At 39.0% G+C, this 21,527-nt stretch overlaps 1 protein-coding gene across 7 annotated transcripts in view; it reads left to right on the plus strand.

Annotated features, from left to right (window-relative positions):
• Positions 1-1,612: 1,612 nt before the first annotated feature.
• Positions 1,613-21,527, plus strand: part of LOC135200141 (gelsolin, cytoplasmic-like) — a 64,682-nt gene continuing 44,767 nt past the window's right edge. For 4 of the 7 annotated variants that reach the window (XM_064228479.1, XM_064228478.1, XM_064228481.1 and 1 more), the window contains exon 1: positions 1,615-1,807. In XM_064228479.1, the coding sequence (XP_064084549.1) occupies positions 1,748-1,807 (60 nt within the window). In that variant the 5' untranslated portion in view covers positions 1,615-1,747. Of the gene's footprint in view, positions 1,808-21,527 lie in introns of all 7 variants that reach the window. The other 3 variants (XM_064228477.1, XM_064228476.1, XM_064228475.1) reach the window with 2 other exon arrangements.

A 21,527-nucleotide genomic window follows, 5' to 3' on the forward strand; every position in this document is an offset into this window, starting at 1 on the left:
GAGTCTTTTTCTCATTTTTACCAAAAATCGCTACATATAAAAGTAATGATTATAGCCGAGCTTTTACCCCTTCCCGTGTGTTGAGTCACTGTCAACCAAGACCTCTATGTGTTTGCAGTGCTTTATTTATTAGTACTACACCTCTTCCCATTTTGTTCAGTGATCTACTAAAGAACCCAGTGCAGGATATGTGCGTATCGAACCCTACTAACACCGTTGGTTTTCCATGTATAAAATCGGGAAATTTGTTTGTGTGAGCGGAAGTGTATCTTCTTCAGTGGTTTTTTGAGTAAAGGCCTACGGTATGGTGACTCACCTACTTCGCGTAGGCCTAATCTTTGGTAACATGGGAGAATAGTAAGGTTGCTTCTCAAAAGATGATGATGATGATGATGATGAAGATGAAAGTTCCATATTTTTTTCAAGATGATGACACAATGGGTTAGTTCAGGGGGGAAATGAACAGAGTTCTGTAGTGCGAAAAATTTGGGAGACAGTCATATGCCGAGCCATGATCTTGGTCACCGGTTATCATGAGTTTACTTTATATAACCAATGTTGATTTGAATCAGATTAACATTTTACGGTGTCAGTGATAAGACAACTCATATATTGGTACACTTACTTCATAAAGAATTTAGACTGGGACTCTAAGGATCAGACTATCTTCTCTGTTATTTAAAAAAATTCGGACAAAAACATTTGGCTTAAACCACTTGTAACGCTCTCTCTCTCTCTCTCTCTCTCTCTCTCTCTCTCTCTCTCTCTCTCTCTCTCCGGTTCTATTGAAGCTCTGTTACAAGGGGTTACAAGGATTAGGATGTCTCAAAGACTTGTTAGTCCATCCAAGGAGACATCGTGTAGGTTTTACTGTTCATTCACAGTGTTCTATTGATTTTCTCCAGCTTTTTTTAAAACTCCTCCACACTGTTGCCGTTTACAACTTCTGGTGACAGTTAGTTTATCCTGTGTCACATATCTTGTACGTAAAGTTCCCACAATGAGATGTGTTGTATATCTTCAGTTCTAGTTTCCATCCATTATTTCTTGCCTGGTTTTCGTTTCACGTAAATAGGTTACTGTCTACTTTTGTTATGCCTTTCAGTATTTTGAATGTCTATTAGTTGTCCTCGCAATCACCGTGTTTCTAAGCCATATATGTTCAGGCTCTCTAGTCGTCTTTGGTTACCTATTTGCCTGATGGATGGAATTAACTTTGTGGCTCTTACTTGTATGTGCCCCTTCTAGTCTATTTATCATAAATCTGGCAGCTCACAAATGAGCGAGAGAGAGATCGCAGTTTGAAAAATAATTTGAATACCATCGACATAGGATACTAGGAATCATTAGACAGAGGCGATCGAATGAATGCACATTTTTCTGATATGATTCATCAAAAGCTTTCTTTGTCTATCCTTCAACATTTCCGGCCACTTGGTATATTGGGAAATGTCTCTGTTTATGAGTAAATGTACCGTATGAATGTATTGTATACTATATTATACATAATAATGCTTGATGGAAATTCCTTAGCTAAAGCCCCTTGCTAGAATCAAGCCCAAATGAAACTAGCCAGCCGCTGGCAACACTTATCCAGCCAACGTGAGCGCTCGCATTCGTAAAAACGTCGCAGTCGTCGCTGTGCCGACTCGAGTGTTGAGGTGTCCTGTTACGCAAAGACCTTCCCGACTCTCGCCCCCTCCCCGGCATATTTATCTGTTGATATTCTCCCTGTCAGCCCGAAGTCATGGACCCTGCCTTCGAAGGAGCTGGTGCCGAGCAAGGACTGCAAATATGGAGGATAGAGGTAAGTTTTCAGAGGCGCTTTCAGCGAAAATATATACTACCACGCCCCTCTCTCTCCAATGCTGTCTGAGTTTGTCTCTCTCTCTCGCGCGCGCGAGCGGAGCTAGCTAGCATGCCGGCGCTGAGGAGTTTTTCTTTTATTATTTGTCCTTCATTTCCGTTTTCGGCAGCCATTGTTTGGGTGGCCTGTATGTTGCTAGATTAAAATGTGAGAGTTTCGCTGGAAAGTTAACGTAAATGGCCCCTTGCGCGTTTGAATGTGAATGTAGAAACCATCGGTTCGTAGGAGGCGAATTCTTAATGCCTGCGGCATTGCAGGATTTCAAAGGTTGATGCACCTCCTTGTGGCTGCCATTGGATGGTGCCCCTGGCGCATTTCACGTTGTTAGGGAGGAAAAATCCCTACGAACATCATATCCTTTATACATAATGAAGCTCTTGTTATTTTCAAACAAAATCTTTGTATTTTGTGATTGACGAAATCTTCGAATAGCCAGATTGCGATTGTAAAAATAAATTTAAACGTCTTGAAACTTATTTCTGTTAAGAATTAAAAATACAAACTTCTATATACAACAGGCTTTTTTCGGGACACCTTTCGATATGGAAATCAATTTGTTGATATGAAAGAAAGTAACCATTATTATTTATTTCAGTGTGCTTGAGTTTGCCGTTCCAAACATTTGACGAACGAGATTTTTTAAATATTCTTTTCGTATGAACGCTTGTCAGTCCTGTTCACCAGAACTGGCATCGCAAGAACTGTGGTCGAAATAGAAAACTGTCTCACTATTGTCAAGTTCAGCGAAACAGACTTTTGTCATTTTAATTTAAATACCAAAAGTTGTGGTATAGATTCGAATATGAAAAAACATTGTCTTGTGTACAGCATAACATGATTTATGTTAACAATACATAGAACCGCATGTTTATACATCAGGATATTTAATTATATATATAATTATATATATATATTATTATATATATATATATATATATATATTATATATATATATATATAGTATATATTATAATTAGTGTGTGTGTGTGTGTAGGTAGGCTATAAAGAAATGTGTTTCGTGCGTGCACAGTAATGCGTTCGTATCCGGCCGCAGTGGACATGCCAACGGATATGACTGTTAGGGTTTTTATTATAGTCGAGCAGTTTCCGTGTGCTCTGGGCCCTGTTGTATATACCTGATTGGAGTAGTTTGGGTAGGGTGACTACCCGCCCTACCTCCCTTTAATTTGATCTCGTAATTGGGCGGATAGCTCATGCTTTTTATGGTGACAGATACGTTTGTCATGATGTTTATTGTGCAATACCATTTGGGTTTGAGATACAGGGATGTTGATTTTGAAATCCTTTATGATTAATTAATTAGAAGTGCTCTCTCTCTCTCTTTTTGTTGCGTATGATTTCTTTGAATTTAACGGCGGATTATCCACTGATGTTCCTTTATTATTAACCTGAGTTGAAATTTTTGGTCTGGTAACTAGGAAATTATGCAGTTCATTTATTACGTAACTTCTTCCACCGGCGTCTGAGTCTATGTCAAGGCCTACTGTGTGAAAAAAATCACCGCTGTGATGATATTTTCATGAATTTCCTTGGTTTTCGTCCATGATTTCCTGAAGCTACATAGAAATGCTTTTAAAAACGGAAGCTGATAATGTTAACTTTATTTTTAACCAATGCTTGTGGCATTCAGGAAGTCTGGTATCCTAGTAGGTCTGATATGACGTCACTGTGTTACTATTCCTTAATCGATGGCTTCATGCTCTCTCTCTCTCTCTCTCTCTCTCTTCTCTCTCTCTCTCTCTCTCTCTCTCTCTGTTGATATCATTCAAATGTTTGATTCTTTTTAACCTTCAAATCTACGAAAACTCAGAAGTGATCTCACATCAGTGATGACATTATAAACATTTTCCTAGAACTGGTGCGTCAACCATGACATCACATGTTGCCACTACTATAATGAATCGCTGTTACTTTCAGTGACTTCAGGTGCTTCTGAGTTAAGTCTAAAACCACTTCAGAATTTTAAGGATGAGTGTTCTGTCCAAAAAGATACTGCTCGACGCTGACATTTTGAATATCTATAAGTGGTGTATACATGAAATTCCGTAGGAGGATGAAAAATAAGCTAATATCCCTCTTGCTGGTGACCTTTAACATCGGAAAGTGTGGGTGGTTCAAAATTATCTCTGACCAATGCGACCTTCATTGTAAGTGATAGTACTAAGAGTTGTGGTCGGTGACGGATTAATTTGATTTTATTATCGGTCTTACATTCCGAAGTAATCAACCCCACCCACACCAACTCTCTCTCTCTCTCTCTCTCTCTCTCTCTCTCTCTCTCTCTCTCTCTCTCCAAAGACTACTTGTTTTTTATGACTGTTTGGGTGAGGTGGTGTCTTGAGTGTATTTTGCATTCCTAGCAAGAGATGATGCTAAATATCACGTTCGCCCAGAGACGCTTGCTCTTCTCGAATATATTTCAAACAGCAATAATATATATCTATATATACTATATATATATATCTATATATATATGTATGTATATAATATATATATATGTATGTATATATATATATATATTATGATATATATATATATGAGTGTGTATTTATATAACCCAAATTAACTTTTCCCCTGAAATGAGATGGATAGAAAAGGAAAATGCTAGACTTACGACGATTCTCAGCCTGGATAAGTTCCACCACAGTTCTTCCACGTTTCCACGGTCTAGACCTCTAGACCGTGTAACTACAGTTCTGAATACCTGGTATGGTACAGTACCTTGTCTACTTGCTGCATAGATGGACAGAGGTACGGGGAGAAATTTAAGAGAATTAGCCTGGGGTGATTCCTCTTGTATGTTCGCTCGCTCGCGAGCTTTTGTACGTCAGCCAACTTAATTACGTTGTTATAGTGTCCTGTACTGTTGTTCGTTCTCTCTCTCTCTCTCTCTCTCTCTCTCTCTCTCTCTCTCTCTCTCTCTGTGCTTGAATCATTTCATTTATTCTCGCTTTCGTTTTATGGTTTTCAGTTCCCTTTCATCAGTCCATCTGCTGCGTCTATTGTCTTCTTCTAGTGAATGACAGACATGTAAAGAAATGAATAACGGAATGGGAGAGGAAAAGAATAGCGAAAAGCGAATAATGGAGTTGAAATAATGCATGACGGTTGAGAGAGAGAGAGAGAGAGAAAGAGAGAGATCCTGTTGTGTTGGAAGCTGCTTGCAAGTTTTCGGGGAGGAAGGCTGGGGAAGGGGGGAGTATTTTGGGGATTATTATAGGCCGCTATTCCCCCCTCCCCCCCTTCCCCGTCCCAACTCCCCCCCCCCCCCCCCCCCCCCCATGGAAGCAACAGCTGCACACACGTGTTTCTCCTACCGGTTTCGTTTGGTAGTTTACTTGGATTTATAATGCAGTATAGGCACAGAGTTAGTTATGTTTTAAGCCTTGATGTATAAAGCAAGTATACTGTACATTTTTTTGTTTTGTTTTTTTGAATTCCAAACCCACTTCGATTTGTGTGTACAGTGTTGCCAGTGAGCAAGCGATTGCAACAAGTTTTCATATCGTGTTGGATATAGACCGTTTTTACCCAGCTTCATTTCAGTGAAGGTGCCAAATTAATGGCTTCAGAGCCTGTCGCTGCCAATGCAGTCTGGTTTTCCCGGTTTTCCTTTTCTTTTATTATTATTATATTTTTTTCCATTTGGCGTGATGATTTTGACAAGACGGTCACACTTCGGAGAACTGCAATTGTTTCGGATATGTGTGTGTGTGTGTGGGTAGTTAAAGTGGTATTTATTAAAAGCTTGGGTTGCCCAAAATTGAAATAATTAGGCTTATTACCGGCGATCCAATGATTACAATGAACTATGATTTTCTCTCATTTTTACTTCCTGACTGGAATTCTCGTTTTGATCCTTCGTTGTCCTTTATGATATATGTGTGTATATATATATATATATATATATATATATATATATATGTAAAAGATCAGTTGGGAATTGAGCCTAGGCGCATCTTCTAAAATCTCTGGCTTATCGTAAACATTCAAGGCTGCTTGTGTTAATTCCACGTTGAGGACACTACATTAAAAATAAATAAATAAATAAAAAATAAATAAATCTGGCTTTCGAACCTTCCCTTAGTTATCGAAACTCGACAAAAGCTCAGAGCTCCGTCTAGTAGATCACGGCATATAGTAGATTCACGTCAACCGTTTATTTGATGTCTAGGCCCGTCCCTTACGACGCTCCTGATTGGCTGTTGATAAGCCAGTCACATGGCTGGAAGCTCTGTCTCTCGTCTCGAGAGTTCGCAAAGGCAGGATGTGTGTTCCTCCTCTTCTGAGGGATAAGTCTTTCAAACGTATACCTCATGAGAGGTGGAACACATCCCGCCCATGTGAACTCTCGAGAGAGACAGTTTCCAGCCCTGTGATTGGGTTATCAACAGCCAATCAGGAGCGTCGTAAGGGACTGGCCTAGACATCAAATGCACGGTTGATGTGAATCTACTATAAACAGTGCTTAGTTCTACCACTTTTAAAAATCTTTTATTAGGGAAAATATACAATAATTTAAAGTTTTAACAGTATTACATGCAGAATTTTATCAAAGTTGATTTAAATTTACCAGAAAAAAATGATCTTGTACATATTACAAATAAACTGTGCATTTCAATGTTAGGATTTTTCTGTAGTTACCCATATAAGATTTTATCAGTATATATCTATTTTGAGTTATCCTTGATTTTATGAACAACTTTATACCATCGTTTTCATCTTTTCTTCCTGCTTTGTGGGCTACCCAGATACCAACAACAGAGTCACAAATTAAAATTGCCAGTCGTCAGAGAGAGAGAGAGAGAGGTTGGGGGGGGGGGGGTTAAATTTATGGCTGTTGCTGCCAGGGAGAATTATCCCCAAACTTGGTAAGCGAACCGGGCAGGGAGGGACAATGGGCATGTTCCCAAAAATCCAGACTGCTTCTGTTGACGTAAGGAGTAAATTGTACATATATTTGTTAGTCGAAACTTTTGTTTAGCAGAAGAGAGAGAGAGAGAGAGACACTTTATCAGAGGGTCTAGATAAGTTTGCGTGACTTCGTTTGTACTACATCATGACTTCGTAACAAGCAGTACTACCTCGTTCTGGTCAGCGTGACTAAATGGATTCTGTGGCATTTAACCTTTTACTGAAACCTTTTCATTAGTTGTAAACGTAGATAATAAAAATGATTGCCGTCTCTCTTATTAAAGCAAAAATAATGTAGAATTCGGTAGATACAAAAAAAAAAAGGGTTCTTTAGAAAGGTTAGAGATCGTACTTGCAGTAGAATAGTATAGCTCAGTGATGCCCTGTTTGTCAAGGGGCCATATTTCATTCGAATATATACATTTTGAGTCTTCTAAGCGAGAAATCATTGCATTGCTTGTGCATAATTGTTTTTAACTCCCACCCCCATATATATATATATATATATATATATATATATATATATATATATATATATATATATATATATATTGTGTAAGTATTCATAGTCCTATCTGTGTTTATCCTAGAGAAATTAGGACGAATTTTGTAACTGAATATTGATTTGCCTATCCATCTTGATATTTTAGCTGTCTTATACATGGTAAACTACAGGCCGCTCCAGACATCATGTAGCCCAAGGTCTAGATCGGCGTCTTCAGTCAGTGGGAGGGTGACCTCTGAAGGATAACTCTGGCCCTGGAAGTTGACCATTGTCTGGGTTTGTCGAGGGAATCTTTTCAAGTTGCCAAGTAGTCTCTTTGTCATTTCCCCATAAACAAAGTGACTTGCCAAAAGGAGTTGTGCCGATGGTATTTCATGATCCGCAGTCACTAAAAGCCTTAACTGTCTGTGCATCGACCTGAACAACAACATTGCTGAATCTGACTTGAAGAAAAAGTTATGGAGCTGAAAATCTTCTTTAACGGCAGTCAGTGGAGTGAAATTTTAAAATAAACATTTACTCTTTCCCCCTAGGCAACAACAGCGTCTTGAAGTAAGGCTGTACATGATACGTCTGCTGAGCCTGGGCGAACTGAAGGGGAGAATTATTACGTTGTTGTGTCCTTGAGAGAGAGAGAGAGAGAGAGAGAGAGAGAGAGAGAGAGAGAGAGAGAGAGAGAGAGAGAGAAATTTCTGTCGGGAGGAGACTACAGAATTTTTCCCTAGAAGGAGTTAACCAGACATAAAATACTACTTGGTTGAAAGCGGTCACTTATGCAGTATCGTGGACTATGAAGCTCGATCCGTTCTTTCATGCATAGAACTCATTCGTATGTTTCTAGGAATGGCTCATCTCGGTAATGAGAACGAAAATATCTAAGTATTGTAAAGCGTGAGGGGTAGGCTAGGAAACTTTGGTGTCGGAGGTTGAGGGATGTGCGTTTCTTTGTGGGGGGGGCTTATGGGGGATGGGGAAGGGCGGTTGGGGGGTTGAGAATTGGAGGGAAACCAGCAGCCACCGATGAGTCACTCACTCCCTCCGTTTCTTCTGAAGCCGTCAAGTCAACGGGAAGAATTCGCGCTGTTTAGTCAGTCTTGTGTTTGTGGGAAAATTGTTGTATTCACGAATTATTTAGCCTTTTATTGTTTAGATTCGATAGATATGGTGGCTTCAAACAGAAACTCTCTCTCTCTCTCTCTCTCTCTCTCTCTCTCTCTCTCTCTCTCTCTCTCTCTCTCCACACAGAAGACTTAATTGCAGATAGTGCAAACATATTCGTGACAAGGATCAGTTTTTATGACGCGCAGACGAATAACTCGCTATTAAGAATCGTTTCGAGCTTGACTGCTTTCCAAGTTATTAAATGAAAGCTTCGTGGGTTATGGCACCAGGGTCTTTATATGTTTAAATCCTAGTTGTTCACGCATTAGTTTCATGCCGAAGAAATGGCTGGTAAGGGCATAGTCACAGTGAAGGTCATGAGTCTAGCAACTCCGCCTTAATAGAATCACTTAGAACCTTGTGGAGCCATAATCCCGATTGATTGATTGATTTATGACCATTAAAACTGGCGACGCCACCGTCTCGAAGAGAGAAAAAAAAGCCAGTCAGTTTTTAACACAACGAGCATTCCGCTGTTCCGCACACAGTTAGTTGACCAAGTAGGCATAATTATGCATTGCCTCATCTCATACTTTGAATTCATTGTCATAACTCTCTCTCTCTCTCTCTCTCTCTCTCTCTCTCTCTCTCTCTCTCTCTCAATCAGTTTCTCGGGTGATAGTCTAGCGCTAGCGTGCAGAGTTTGCTCTGACAGAGGAAGTTTAATGGGTTCAAGTTGGAATGGAGGTCAGCTGTTTCAGAAATTCACTGACCTTTTTGGTGGGTGGCGTGAGCGCTCGCTCTCTCTCTCTCTCTCTCTCTCTCTCTCTCTCTCTCTCTCTCTCTCTCTCTCGTTTTTTTCATACTCAATGTTAGCCAAGCGTTTAAAGGTCCATTATTTGACTGTGTGCACAGTATGTGTATAAACACATATAAATATATATATAAAATACATATTTTTAGATATATTATTATATATTATGTATATATATATATATAGATATATATATATATATATACTATATATTTATATATATATATGTGTGTGTGTGTGTGTGTGTGTGTGTGTGTGTGTGTATTATCGAGCTACAAATGTCCTCTAATATCCAATTCGCTCTAAACCTCGGAATCAATATAACTTTATACATAATGTCTAGTACTAGAGTCCTTCTTCTCTGTCCACTGGGCGCAAGTTCGAACCCACGAGAGGACGAAATTATCAACTCAAAAATTCTTCTTCGATTATATATATGGAAATATATTAACTCCGAGGTAGAGCGAATTATATATTTAAGGACATTTGTAGTTCGAAGTGTGTATATGAATCCCGGTGATGTCGATAAAAATTCATATATCTATATCTATATATATATATATATATCATCATATATATATATATACATACATATATATACACATATATATATATCTTTTACATCTCATTGCATTCTCACTCAAAGAATTCCCGAGAAGCAGCAAAACCAACAGCATCGAATATCTCACTGGCGAGGAGGGTCCTTCAATCTGTGAAGTCAAGTTTGCATTTAATGGGTCAATGATCGGTCTCGAAATGGAGGAGGTTGTCGGACAGTGGAGACCTGTCATTTTTGGTAATTGGGTAAGTGTGGGCTTATATAGTGTATCAGAGAGGTTTGTGTGGCCTTGCCGAGGGAGAGTACTACTTACACTTAGACTGGCCTGTTATGATTACATTTCTTGGTGCTACTTTGCATTGGTATCTACGCGTCACGTACTCTGAGGTGATAGTGCTATTTTAAATGGTAAATGTAAAGTAGACGGCCGCACGAAGATGTTGTTTATTATTATGATAATATTATAATTTGTTGACCACGCAGTATAGAAATAGGTGTATATAGTACTACACGGCGTCCCAAGAGGCTTCCTCCACGAAGTAGGTGACGCTTAGATAACAAGCCGGGCTCAATAATAAATCCGTCAATGAAATTTGTGGCAGGTAGGACTGATGTATGTTATTTATTTTTTTTTTTTTCATTCGTGATGTATCAGGAACGGTTGGGCAGTCCTGGATGGACGTTGTTAGGTGAAGTGTATGAACTGACCTCCTTTAGACTCACTTTCTACAATGAGTTACAACAATTTTCCAACAAAAAGCTATTACGCCCATGTGAAGACGAGTGTTATCAGGGGTACCAATGCTTTTTAGCCGTTCACAAGTTTTATAGAACATCGCGTTCATACGAAAATAGTAATTTATTCAGTGGTCATTTCCCATACATAAGTCATTCGTACTTTCACTGGGTAAGTAGTTTACTTGCCTAATAATTTTCATGTGATTTTGATATTAAAGGTTGTGAGTGAGTGGAGTCGCAAGTTGATACAGGGATTATCGCCACGTTGAAATGTTATGAACACTTGTTCTTGTGATTGCCAAGTGGTTGTGTCTATTAAAACCTGACATCAGTAAATGAGGTATGAAATTCTTATACTGCCTTTATTTTTCAACTGTGAATTTAATGTAGACGTTTGATGAGTTCGCTAACAATGTTTTCCCATACTGATCTGGGCAGATAATACTGCCACCGTCAGCCTCTTCAGTAAATGCAGATAGGTCTAGCAGTAAATGGCACAGATAGGTATCACTGAAGGGCGTGGTTGGTTACATTGATTTGGTGAGCTGGTAAATCGTACGTCTAATTGATCATAACTGACTGTTCGAGATTTTTGCTTGATGTGTAAGAGACCAACTATAGGTTTGCGTGTGCTTTGCATGGACGAGTTCGTGTCTCATCGGAAGATTTTGTCATTAATGAAAGTTGTAAACGAATGCATGCGAGCTCTTGGAAAGCTTGCCATAATATTGTATGTATGCATGAATGTATATTCATTAATACACGCGTGTATATGTATATCATATATCTACATATATATAAATGTATGTCTTTGAAGTCCTGATTTCTGCTCTGCCCGCTGGGCGCTGATTCGAACACACGACAGGACGAAATTATCAACAACTAAAAAATTCCCCTTCGGTTAACAGAGCGAATTGGATATTAATGGACATATGTAGCTCGATGGATGGATATATATATATATATATATATATATATATATATATATATATATGTGTGTGTGTGTGTGTGTGTGTGTGTGTTTGCCTGTGTTAAGTATGCATGCATACAATATGCCGAACGTTCCAGTGGTGGCATCAACCCGCATACAGTTAGTTATACAACTTTCACCAATGACATCTCTTTTCCGGAGGTATCTAGTCGAGTTCACCTTGATCAAGACGAAGTGAAGAACTGGCCGGGGGTAAACGAACCCTCATTTGAATTTTACATCAATGTGAGGACGAGTTATCTGCAATCGATTATTCAAATCTTAATGTATTAATGTATTTCAGTAATGCAGAAATTTGAGTCCACCGAAGTTTACTGCTATAACGGAGATGCATTTTATTGGTTTTTTTCGAATAGGCTCATTACTGAATTGTAAGATAGACGAAAGGTAGTTTTGCGTTTTATCATTTCAAAGATTTTTCCGTATGGTATAACTCTTTATGTTAAACCGTTTTAATATTCAAATGATTAATGGCGTAAGAAAGTGTGAAAGAAGAATCTACGGCACTTTTTTATTTAATAAATTTTTAGATAAATTTTAGATGATTTCCATTCACGATTGTTATGTAGTACCGGTTACAGCTTTTAGGTACTTTTTTAATTAATATATATAGTGTGTGTGTGTGTGAATCACGAAAATTTGGAACGTTATGAATATATACAAATATAGGCTAAACCCACGAAGGAAAGGGAAACAATGGAGTACTGCTGCAAGGCCTTTCGACTTTCGTCCTTTACTGCGCAGACTGATATAAGTATGAAAGTAAGTTTACTAAATAAAGCTCGTAGAAGTGGCAGACAGGGATTATACGAACATTCTTTGTAAACTTACCTTCATAATTATATCAGTGTCCTTGGTAAAGGACGAGATCCTTCGTGGCTTTAGCCTTTATTTAAATAATAAATATATATGTATAGATAATTTATTGTGCTATGACCTTGGTAAAAGATAATGGAGACCAGCAATGGTGATGACGCACTTCATAAAAATTTATATATGACAACAACTCATTACGATGGAAATTAGAATCTCTGGCAATCTTAATTTCCCAAGCAAGGCTGCAACCGTCTTGCTTATTGCCGTGTGTTTTTTGCCAATGTTATTATTAAATATTTTTTTTTATAAGATACACTTCACCACGGCTTAATAATAATAGTAGTTGTGTCATTGATAATAAATGTGATATACGTACATGCGGCATTTTAATGTTTTGACACTTATAATTATAATTGAAAAAGAAACCAACAAAATTACTGTGTATAACGTGTTTACTTATAAATACTTACATTTTATTTTACTCAACACTGATGTTAAATATTTATAAGTAAACACGTTATACACAGTAATTTTGTGGGTTTCTTTTTCAATCTTCAGAAGAAAACTGAAAGATGGTCTTTATGTGAATATTCTAAATGTCGTTACAATAATATTCTGTCGTAAGATAATAATAATAATAATAATAATAATAAAATAATATAATAATAATAATAATAATAATAATAATAATAATAATGGGCACAATCCTTGTCGAAAATGATGACAATGGTTGCAGGTCCACAATAATATAGCATGTGAGTATATGGTCTTTAATGGATATTAAAAGCTTTCGAACCTTGTACTATTAAAGACCATATACTCACATGCTATATTATTGTGGACCTGCAAACCAATGAAATTAATCAATAATAATAATAAAAATAATAATAATAATAATAATAATAATAATAATAAAATAAGTAATAAATATCCCAATATCCCTGAAAAGGAATCTGGAAAAACTAGAGGCTGAAGTAGCTCCAGGACTCATGCAGAAGAATGTGATCCTAGAAACGGCGCACATAGTAAGAAAAGTGATGGACTGCTAAGGAGGCAGGATGCAACCCAGAACCCCACACTATATATATCAACCAGTCGTTATTGGAGGACTGTGATAGACCAAAAAAAAAAAAATAAATAAATAAAATAATAATAATAATATTCTCATGAAATATCTTCGGCTTAAATTCTATATTCAATTCAGTTCAAATATAAATGCGTATTTAATAGTAATCACAATTATATGTTGTTAAAAAAATCCACAATTATATATTAAAATATATGATTGTGGATTTTTTAACAATTTGTTTTCACGAGTGTGTGAATTTCTCAGTCACAATTATATTAAAGCCAGGTCTTAATAATGTCGGCTCTGCTCCATATAATGAACATGATGGTGTTGACACCGTCTTTCCCCCCCCCACCCCCCCCCCCCCCCCCCCCCCCCCCCCCCCCCCCCCCCCCCCACCCTTGACAAAGGCACACGGGAATCCACATCATTCCCAAATTTAACGGCCCGCGAAGGTGTGGACCGTCGCGCGCGCACAAAGATCAGCTGTTTCTGCTTTGGTATTTCCCCTCTTTGTGCTTTTGAGTGTGAACGGTTCCGTTGTTTTGATTATATCCCGAGGTTGCTTTCCCGCAGCTGACATATAGGTTATTAGTAGTAGTAGTAGTAATAGTGTTGTGAGCGTTCGCATTGTAACGGCTCTCCTTGTTTGAGTCTAGTAATAGTGTTGTTAGTTTCCACTTTGTAACGGCTCTCCTTCTTTGAGTCTAGTAATAGTGTTGTTAGTTTCCACACTGTAACGGCTCTCCTTCTTTGAGTCCCCGTAGGGGGTAGAGCCATCAGTGCACCTCATTCCGTGCAATGTAGGCATCACTTTCATGCCGTTTACTGTACCTCCTTTCATATTCTCTTTCGTCCATCTTACGGTCCACCCTCTCCTAACAATTGTTTCACAGTGCAACTGCTTTGAGGTTTTCCTCCTGTTACACCTTTCAAACCTTTTACTGTCAATTTCCGGGTCAGCGCTGAATGGCCTCAGTTGCCCCAGTGCTTGGCATAATGCCAAAAATATAAGAATGCTATTGAGATGGCCATTTGTCTGGCCGTCTGCGCTATTTTTGTCCACCCTCAGATCTTAAAAAAAAAAAAAAAAAAAAAAAAAAAAAAAGAGAAAAAAAAAAAAAAAGATACTGAGGCTTAGGGGCTGCAAATTGGTATGTGGATCATCCATCCTCAATCATAGCGCCTCAGTGGCGTGATCGGTATGGTCTTGGCCTGCCACCACTGTGGCTGCGAGTTCGATTCTCGGGCATTCCATTGAGGTGTCAGAGATGTGTATTTCTGGTGATAGAAGTTCACTCTCGAAGTGGTTCGGAAGTCACGTCAAGCTGTTGGGCCCATTGCTGAATAACCACTGGTTCCATGCAACGTAAAAACACCATAAAACAAGCAAACCCTCCAACCATCAAATATACCAAATTGCAGCCTCAGTAGTTTTTATTTATATATAGGTAAGTTAGCCATGATTGTACATCTGGCAACGCTGTAAGGCAGTCCACCACCGGGTACGTGGCTGAAAGTTTCATAGGCCGCGGCTCATACAGCATTATACGCTGTACAGAAAACTCGATTGCTCTGAAAAATCTTCGCCGCAATATGTACAATTTTTTTTCACGTTGCATTCTGTAAGATCAAGATCTAATGAATACTAACAGTTCTTTAGTCTTTGGTTAAGCAAGGCCCTTTTGAGGCCCTAAGCTGCCCTGCCTTCTGGCTCCTGCTTCCACCACGTTTCTTTTGCTCTAACCATTTAGCTGTTCAACTCCTCCTACTTTCACATTTTCCAACTTTCACACAATTAATTAGAAAGAGTTCCGGAGATTCTTACGGGAACCTAGTTCTCCATTGGACGAGTCGGTAACGTGCTCGACCACCGATCTCGGGGTCCGGGTTCGATTCGCCGCTCTGCCGACAAGGGAGCAGAGGAATTTATTTCTGGTGATAGAAATACATTTCTCGATGTGGGTCGGATCCCACAATAAGCCGTGGGTCCCGTTGCTAAGTAACCAATTGGTTCCTAGCCACGTCAAAATATCTAATCCTTCGGGCCAGCCCCGGGAGAGCTGTTGATCAGCTCAGTGGTCTGGTTGAACTAAGTTATAATAAAATTAACTTACGGGAACCTGGGAATACGAAGCCTCGTTGAGAGGTGTTTGCGCATTGGGGTTGTCACCCACCAGAGTCAACTAACTACTATAGTAGATTCATACAACTGTGCATCTGATGTCTAGGCCAGTCCCATTCGACGCTCCTGATTGGCTCTTGGTAAGTCAGTCACAGGGCTGGAAACTCTGTCTCTCTCGAGAATTCATATAGGGAGGATGTATATTCCACCTCTCTTGAGGGATGCTTTGAAAGACGTATCCCTCAGAACTGGAAACATACATCCTGCCTGTGTGTACTCTCTCGAGAGACTTGAGAGTTTCCAGCGCCAGCCATGTGATTGGCTTATCAACAGCCAATCAGGAGCGTCAGAAGGGACTGGCCTAGATATCAAGAGAGGCACATCGGGATTGAACAGAGCTTGAGGATAGCAACCTTGCTTGCTCAGGAATCGATGTCGAGAGCTCTCGCTCGTGAAGCGAGCGTCCTAACCGCTGCATTATTAAAGTCCATATTATTATTATTATTATTATTATTATTATTATTATTATTATTATTATTATTATTATTATTATTATTATTCATGAACAGTCCACTATTTTAGAGGCCAAGATTCTCTCTTGTAGAATTAAGACAACGAATAAACCTATTGGTAAGCACCTGTGTGGCGTGGATCGGTATGGTGTTGACCTGCCACTTCGGTAGTCACGAGTTCGATTCTCGGGCATTCCATTGAGGGGTTAGAAATGTGTATTTCTGGTGATAGGAGTTCACGAACCTCGAGGTGGTTCGGAAGTCACGTAAAGCCGTTGGCCCCGTTGCTGAATAACCACCGATTCCATGCAACGTAAAAACACCACACAAACAAATAAACCTATTGGTGTTCTTAATACCGGGTCTTTTTGTAGAACATGCAGGAGAACATTCAAGTCATGTAGAAGACCAGAACCTCTGCAGCAGAATAGCGCATTTCGTAAAACTGCGAAGTAAGGGGCGTTCGCAGTCTTCCCTAGACCTTGGTCTTATTCTTTAGACCTTGGTCTTAATAGTGACCCAGAATGGATTGACGGACGAGTATTTAGGGTTGGAGGGGCCAATCTCCTTAAGGGGTCTCTATGCTGTCAGGTTATGGTAGTCCTATTATTATTATTATTTAAAAGATGAACCCTGTTCACAGGGAGAAGGCCACCGGTGCCATTGGCTTGTCAAAGAATATGCGCTCATTAGGAAGTAAGAGAAGGTAAAGAGAAATACAGAAAGAAGAGGGTTCGCTTATTAACAAGAGAAAAATAAATAATTTAATTGATACATAAAATTGTATTAAAATGGCATCGCATCTTCGCTCGAACGTTGGAAGTTCCAAATGCTTAGTACGCTTACGTATTTGCTGTCTGCATTCAGAAGTGGTAAGAAGGTTCAGGCGTTGAAAGTGTTCCATATTTGATAAAAGGTTCTCGTTAAGTGTTCAAGCGGTCACTTTGGCTAACACTTGTTCTTATCATTGACTTGAGTGGCGGTGTGGAATGATAAGGCCATCCACAAGGTGTCAGGATGATTAGATAGAGCAGCACCTGTGGGAAGAGAGAGAGAGAAAGAGTTACAGGGTGTTACAAGGATTAGGATATCTCAAAGACTTGTTAGTCCATCCGAGGAGACATCGTGCGCTCACTTATCTGTAGGAGCAGGTTTTACTGTGCATTCACTGTCTTAATTCACAACCAAGATACCTGTGGTCGTCAGTGCACGTCATGCGGTGCACTGTAGGCATTACTTAATTCTATGGGCAGCGTCCCTTCGGCCCGTAGCTGCAACCCCTTTCATTCCTTTTGCTGAAACTCCGTTCGTAGTCTCTGTTTTCCATCTTTCCTTTCCACCCTCTCCTGTTGCAACTGTAAAACCACCTTACTGTCAATTTCCGTTTCAGCGCTGAATGATCTCATAGGCCCCAGCGCTTGGCCTTAGGCCTAAATTCCATATCCAATTTAATTCAGTACCTATGTTCGATGTCCCGACCTATTGCCGTAAACAGAGAAAGAGAGAGAGAGATTGGGCTAGGGTGTTGCAGGTTGTATGGTTCATGCTGTTAATGACACACGTTATGAAAAAAAAATGATGGTCCTTCATTCCATCAGAAGCAAAAAGCATTCTCTCTCTATTTCTACTCTCTCCTCTCTTCTCTCATCCTCTCTCTCTCTCTCTCTCTCTCTCTCTCTCTCTCTCTCTCTCTCTCTCAAAATAGTTTTCCCTCAGTCGGGACAGACAGCGAGGAGCGTGCGAGACCTTGGCCTTCAACACATACCCGGGACCCCCGTGGATACTGCTGCTAGGCTTGTCTGCTCCTGGGCTCAGTTGAGCTGCCAAAACGGCAAATGGTTTGTTTGCTGGACAACAAACTATGCACTTCCGCGAATCTCATCTCTCTCTCTCTCTCTCTCTCTCTCTCTCTCTCTCTCTCTCTCTCTCTCTCGTTGTAAACAGCAACGGTATGGAAGAGTTTAAAAGAAAGCCAGACAAAATCATTAGGACACTGTGAATGTACAGTAAAACCTTCTCCTACTGATACGTGAGCGCGCGATGTCTCCTCGGATGGAATAATAAGTCTTTGAGACATCCTAATCCTTGTACCTGCTTGTAACTCATGGTGAATAAAAATGTCTATTTTCTATAGTGACTGAAAGTGAATTTCGGATGCATATGTGTAATATATATATATATATATATATATACATATATATATATATATATTATATATATATATATATACATATATACTCTCATCATACATACACCACACACACACACACACACACACACATATATATGATAGATTATTAGATATATATAGATCATTTATATATATATTATAATATATATATAGATCTATATATATACTATATAATATATATATATATAGATATACTATATAATATTATATATATATATATATATATATATAGGATGTAATGTAAATATTATATATAATATATCGTATATATTATATATCTATATAGTATATATATTTGTGTGTGTATGTATGTATGTATGTATGTATATGTATATACACAAGCAGCAATGGCCTATGCATGTCTTGTAAGGACAGGCACAGGCGAGTTTGTATCGAGCATGTCTTAAAGACACTTCGACTCCCACACAAAACTATTATGAGACCAGGAAATCGCAACAAGATGACGTATCTTGGAACATATCTCTCGAGAGATTTGAGGGAGGCAACTGCATTCCTTCTTCTTCTTCTTTTTCGTTTTGCTTCGCTATTTTTCTTTTCTGCCTCTGCCAACACTCCAGCCTCGGGCCACGACACCACAACACACCCGCTTTGCCTGCCACCTCGGTGGCCGCGAGTTCGATTCTCGGGCATTCCATTGAGGGTCAAAGATGTGCATTTCTGGTGATTGAAGTTCACTCTCGACGCGGTCCGGAAGTCACGTCAAGCCGTCGGCCCCATTGCTGAATAACCACTGGTTCCATGCAACGTAAAAACACCTTACAAACAAACAAAATAAAAAAGCAAACCTATGTGCCAGGCTTTTGGTTTGTATGCCCGCGGTCTGGTATGTATATACGTGAAGACCGTTTCGTAGTATTGGATGCAGACTTTTTAAAGATATTCATCAGGTGACCCCATCCGTGTGGTAACTTTTGTTTATTATTATTATTATTATTATTATTCTTTGGCTTCTGCTTTTTCCATTTCTATATGGGGTCGCTGTTTCTAGTCGGCCTTCTGCATCTTCCTCTGTCCTATACATTCTTCTTCTCTTAGATACTTTTGTTTATTATTATTATTATTATTATTATTATTATTATTATTATTATTATTATTATTATTATTTTATTATTATTAGATGGACCCTATTCGTGTGGAACAAGCCTCCAGGGCCCATTGACTTGAAATTCAAGCTTCCTAATAATAAATTCATTACGAAGTAGTAAGAGAAGGTAGAGTGAAATACAGAAAGAAGATACCTCGCCTGTTGAAAAGAAGAAATTAATTAATAAATGAACACAGAAAAAAAATTATTATAATGCAAGAAGAATAGTTATAGGGAGGTAATGCCTCGCATCTTCTTTTGAACTTCTGAAAGTCCAATCGCCACGACATCCTCTGTAGGGAGGATGTTCCACAGTCCTCCAACGGCGTGAGGAATAAAGGTCCTCTGGAAAACTGAGGAGGAGTTCGACAGCGAGGCTCATGGACTGCATCACCTCGGTGGCCGCGAGTTCGATTCCCGGGCATTCCACTGAGAAGTGAGAGATGTGTATTTCTGGTGATAGAAGTTCACTCTCGACGTGGTTCGGAAGTCACGTCAAGCCGTTGGTCCCGTTGCTGAATAACCTCTGGTTCTATGCAACGTAAAAACACCATACAAACAAAAAAAACAAAAACATGGACTGCATATTGGGGCTGCTGCTCTTCAGTGAATCTGGCTGCTCTCAAGACGATCAGTTTGTATATTTGTAGATCACTCGGAAACCAATAAATGGTGTTTGATGAAACCTCAAGGAAGGAAAAAAATTTCTTTAACCCCTGAAGTCGATCAACTGTATTTATATTTGTATATAGCGTATCTATTCTACATATACAAAGCTTGTTTTGACAATGGATAACTCCCGTGGAGTGCTTGGGTAAGATGATGTAAACAGAAAACAAATTTCGGTTAAAAATAACTCGAGTTTAGTGAAGCTGAGAAATCTGACACCTCTTCAAGACATTACAACGCTCACTTGAGACTCTCTCTCTCTCTCTCTCTCTCTCTCTCTCTCTCTCTCTCTCTCTCTCTCTCTCTCTCTCTCTCTCTCTCTCTCTCTTAGAACACACACACAAGGAGTTGTAAGATTGGGATGATTATAAAAATGGCATTAAATAAGTGATTATTGATTGTGACAATATCAGAGTGACTGGTAGTTGCACTGTTCATGGTGACGTCACAATACTTTTTTGCCTTTGATGACGTCACATGAAAATGCTGTCGAAAAACTCCACTCGCGTGTTATGTAAATAACAATGGAACAACTTAACCCCCTATTTAATTTCCCGTAGGGTGGTCTACTGCCGTCAGTGCACCTTCTGCGGTGCACTGCAGGCAATACTTTGTCTTTGCAGCCTCCCCTTTCAGCTATGATGATGACCTCCTAGGACTTCATAGGTCCCAGCGCTTGGCCTTCGGCCTAAATTCTTAAATCTATTGTAACCAACTATTTACTGAAAGCAGGTTTTCATGGATGGAAAATAACGTATGAATATTTGTTGATAATCGTATTCATAAAATGTGGAGCACTTCCATCCAGAATTTCAATTCAGTTTTCCATGAACTTCTCTTCCACCTTGTTTTAGAAAGTGGAAATCTTGTTCCCAAATGCCTCTTGTTCCTGACATTTTGGAAATTGTCTGTCATGTAGTCAACGGTCATTTCGTGTTCTCGTTCGAATACATTCCTAGATTCTTTTTTTTAATATCTTATATAAAATAAATTTTATAGATTTCCCTCGGAGGATCTTGAAGTATTGTAGTTTGTTTTAAATCACACAACTTTTGTAGAATTTTCTAGTACCATAACTGTTCAAATTCATGCAAACTTTGATGCTGCCCCTAAATGGGGTTTGTAATGTTTCTCAGTTTAAAGATGTTTTGTGATTTTTCTTATTTTATTGTGCTTGTGTGAAAGGTTGTCAAGTAAGGTCTACGTTAAAAGAAAAAAGGAAAAACCCATGTTTTTTTCATCTGCTTTCCGGTTCTCAATCTCGAAAGTCGAACTGAAAGTGGTTTTATTTGGACGTGTATGTCGAGAATGACAGTTGATTGTGAAAAGTGGCCGGCTCTGCCATGAGATATATTTCGTAATCGTCAAATCTGTAGATCATTTCTTTCCTAACAAACTATATTGCTCGCCTTAAGTAATGGAAAATGAGAGACAGAGAGAGAAGTATTTAAAAGGACTCCTCTATAACAAACAACACCAGCTTAAGGCCACGAAAGCTTATCGTGGAGATGACATCATAGCGTCGAGATA

This window comes from Macrobrachium nipponense, chromosome 26, assembly GCF_015104395.2.
Source record: "Macrobrachium nipponense isolate FS-2020 chromosome 26, ASM1510439v2, whole genome shotgun sequence".
Lineage (NCBI taxonomy): Eukaryota > Metazoa > Arthropoda > Malacostraca > Decapoda > Palaemonidae > Macrobrachium > Macrobrachium nipponense.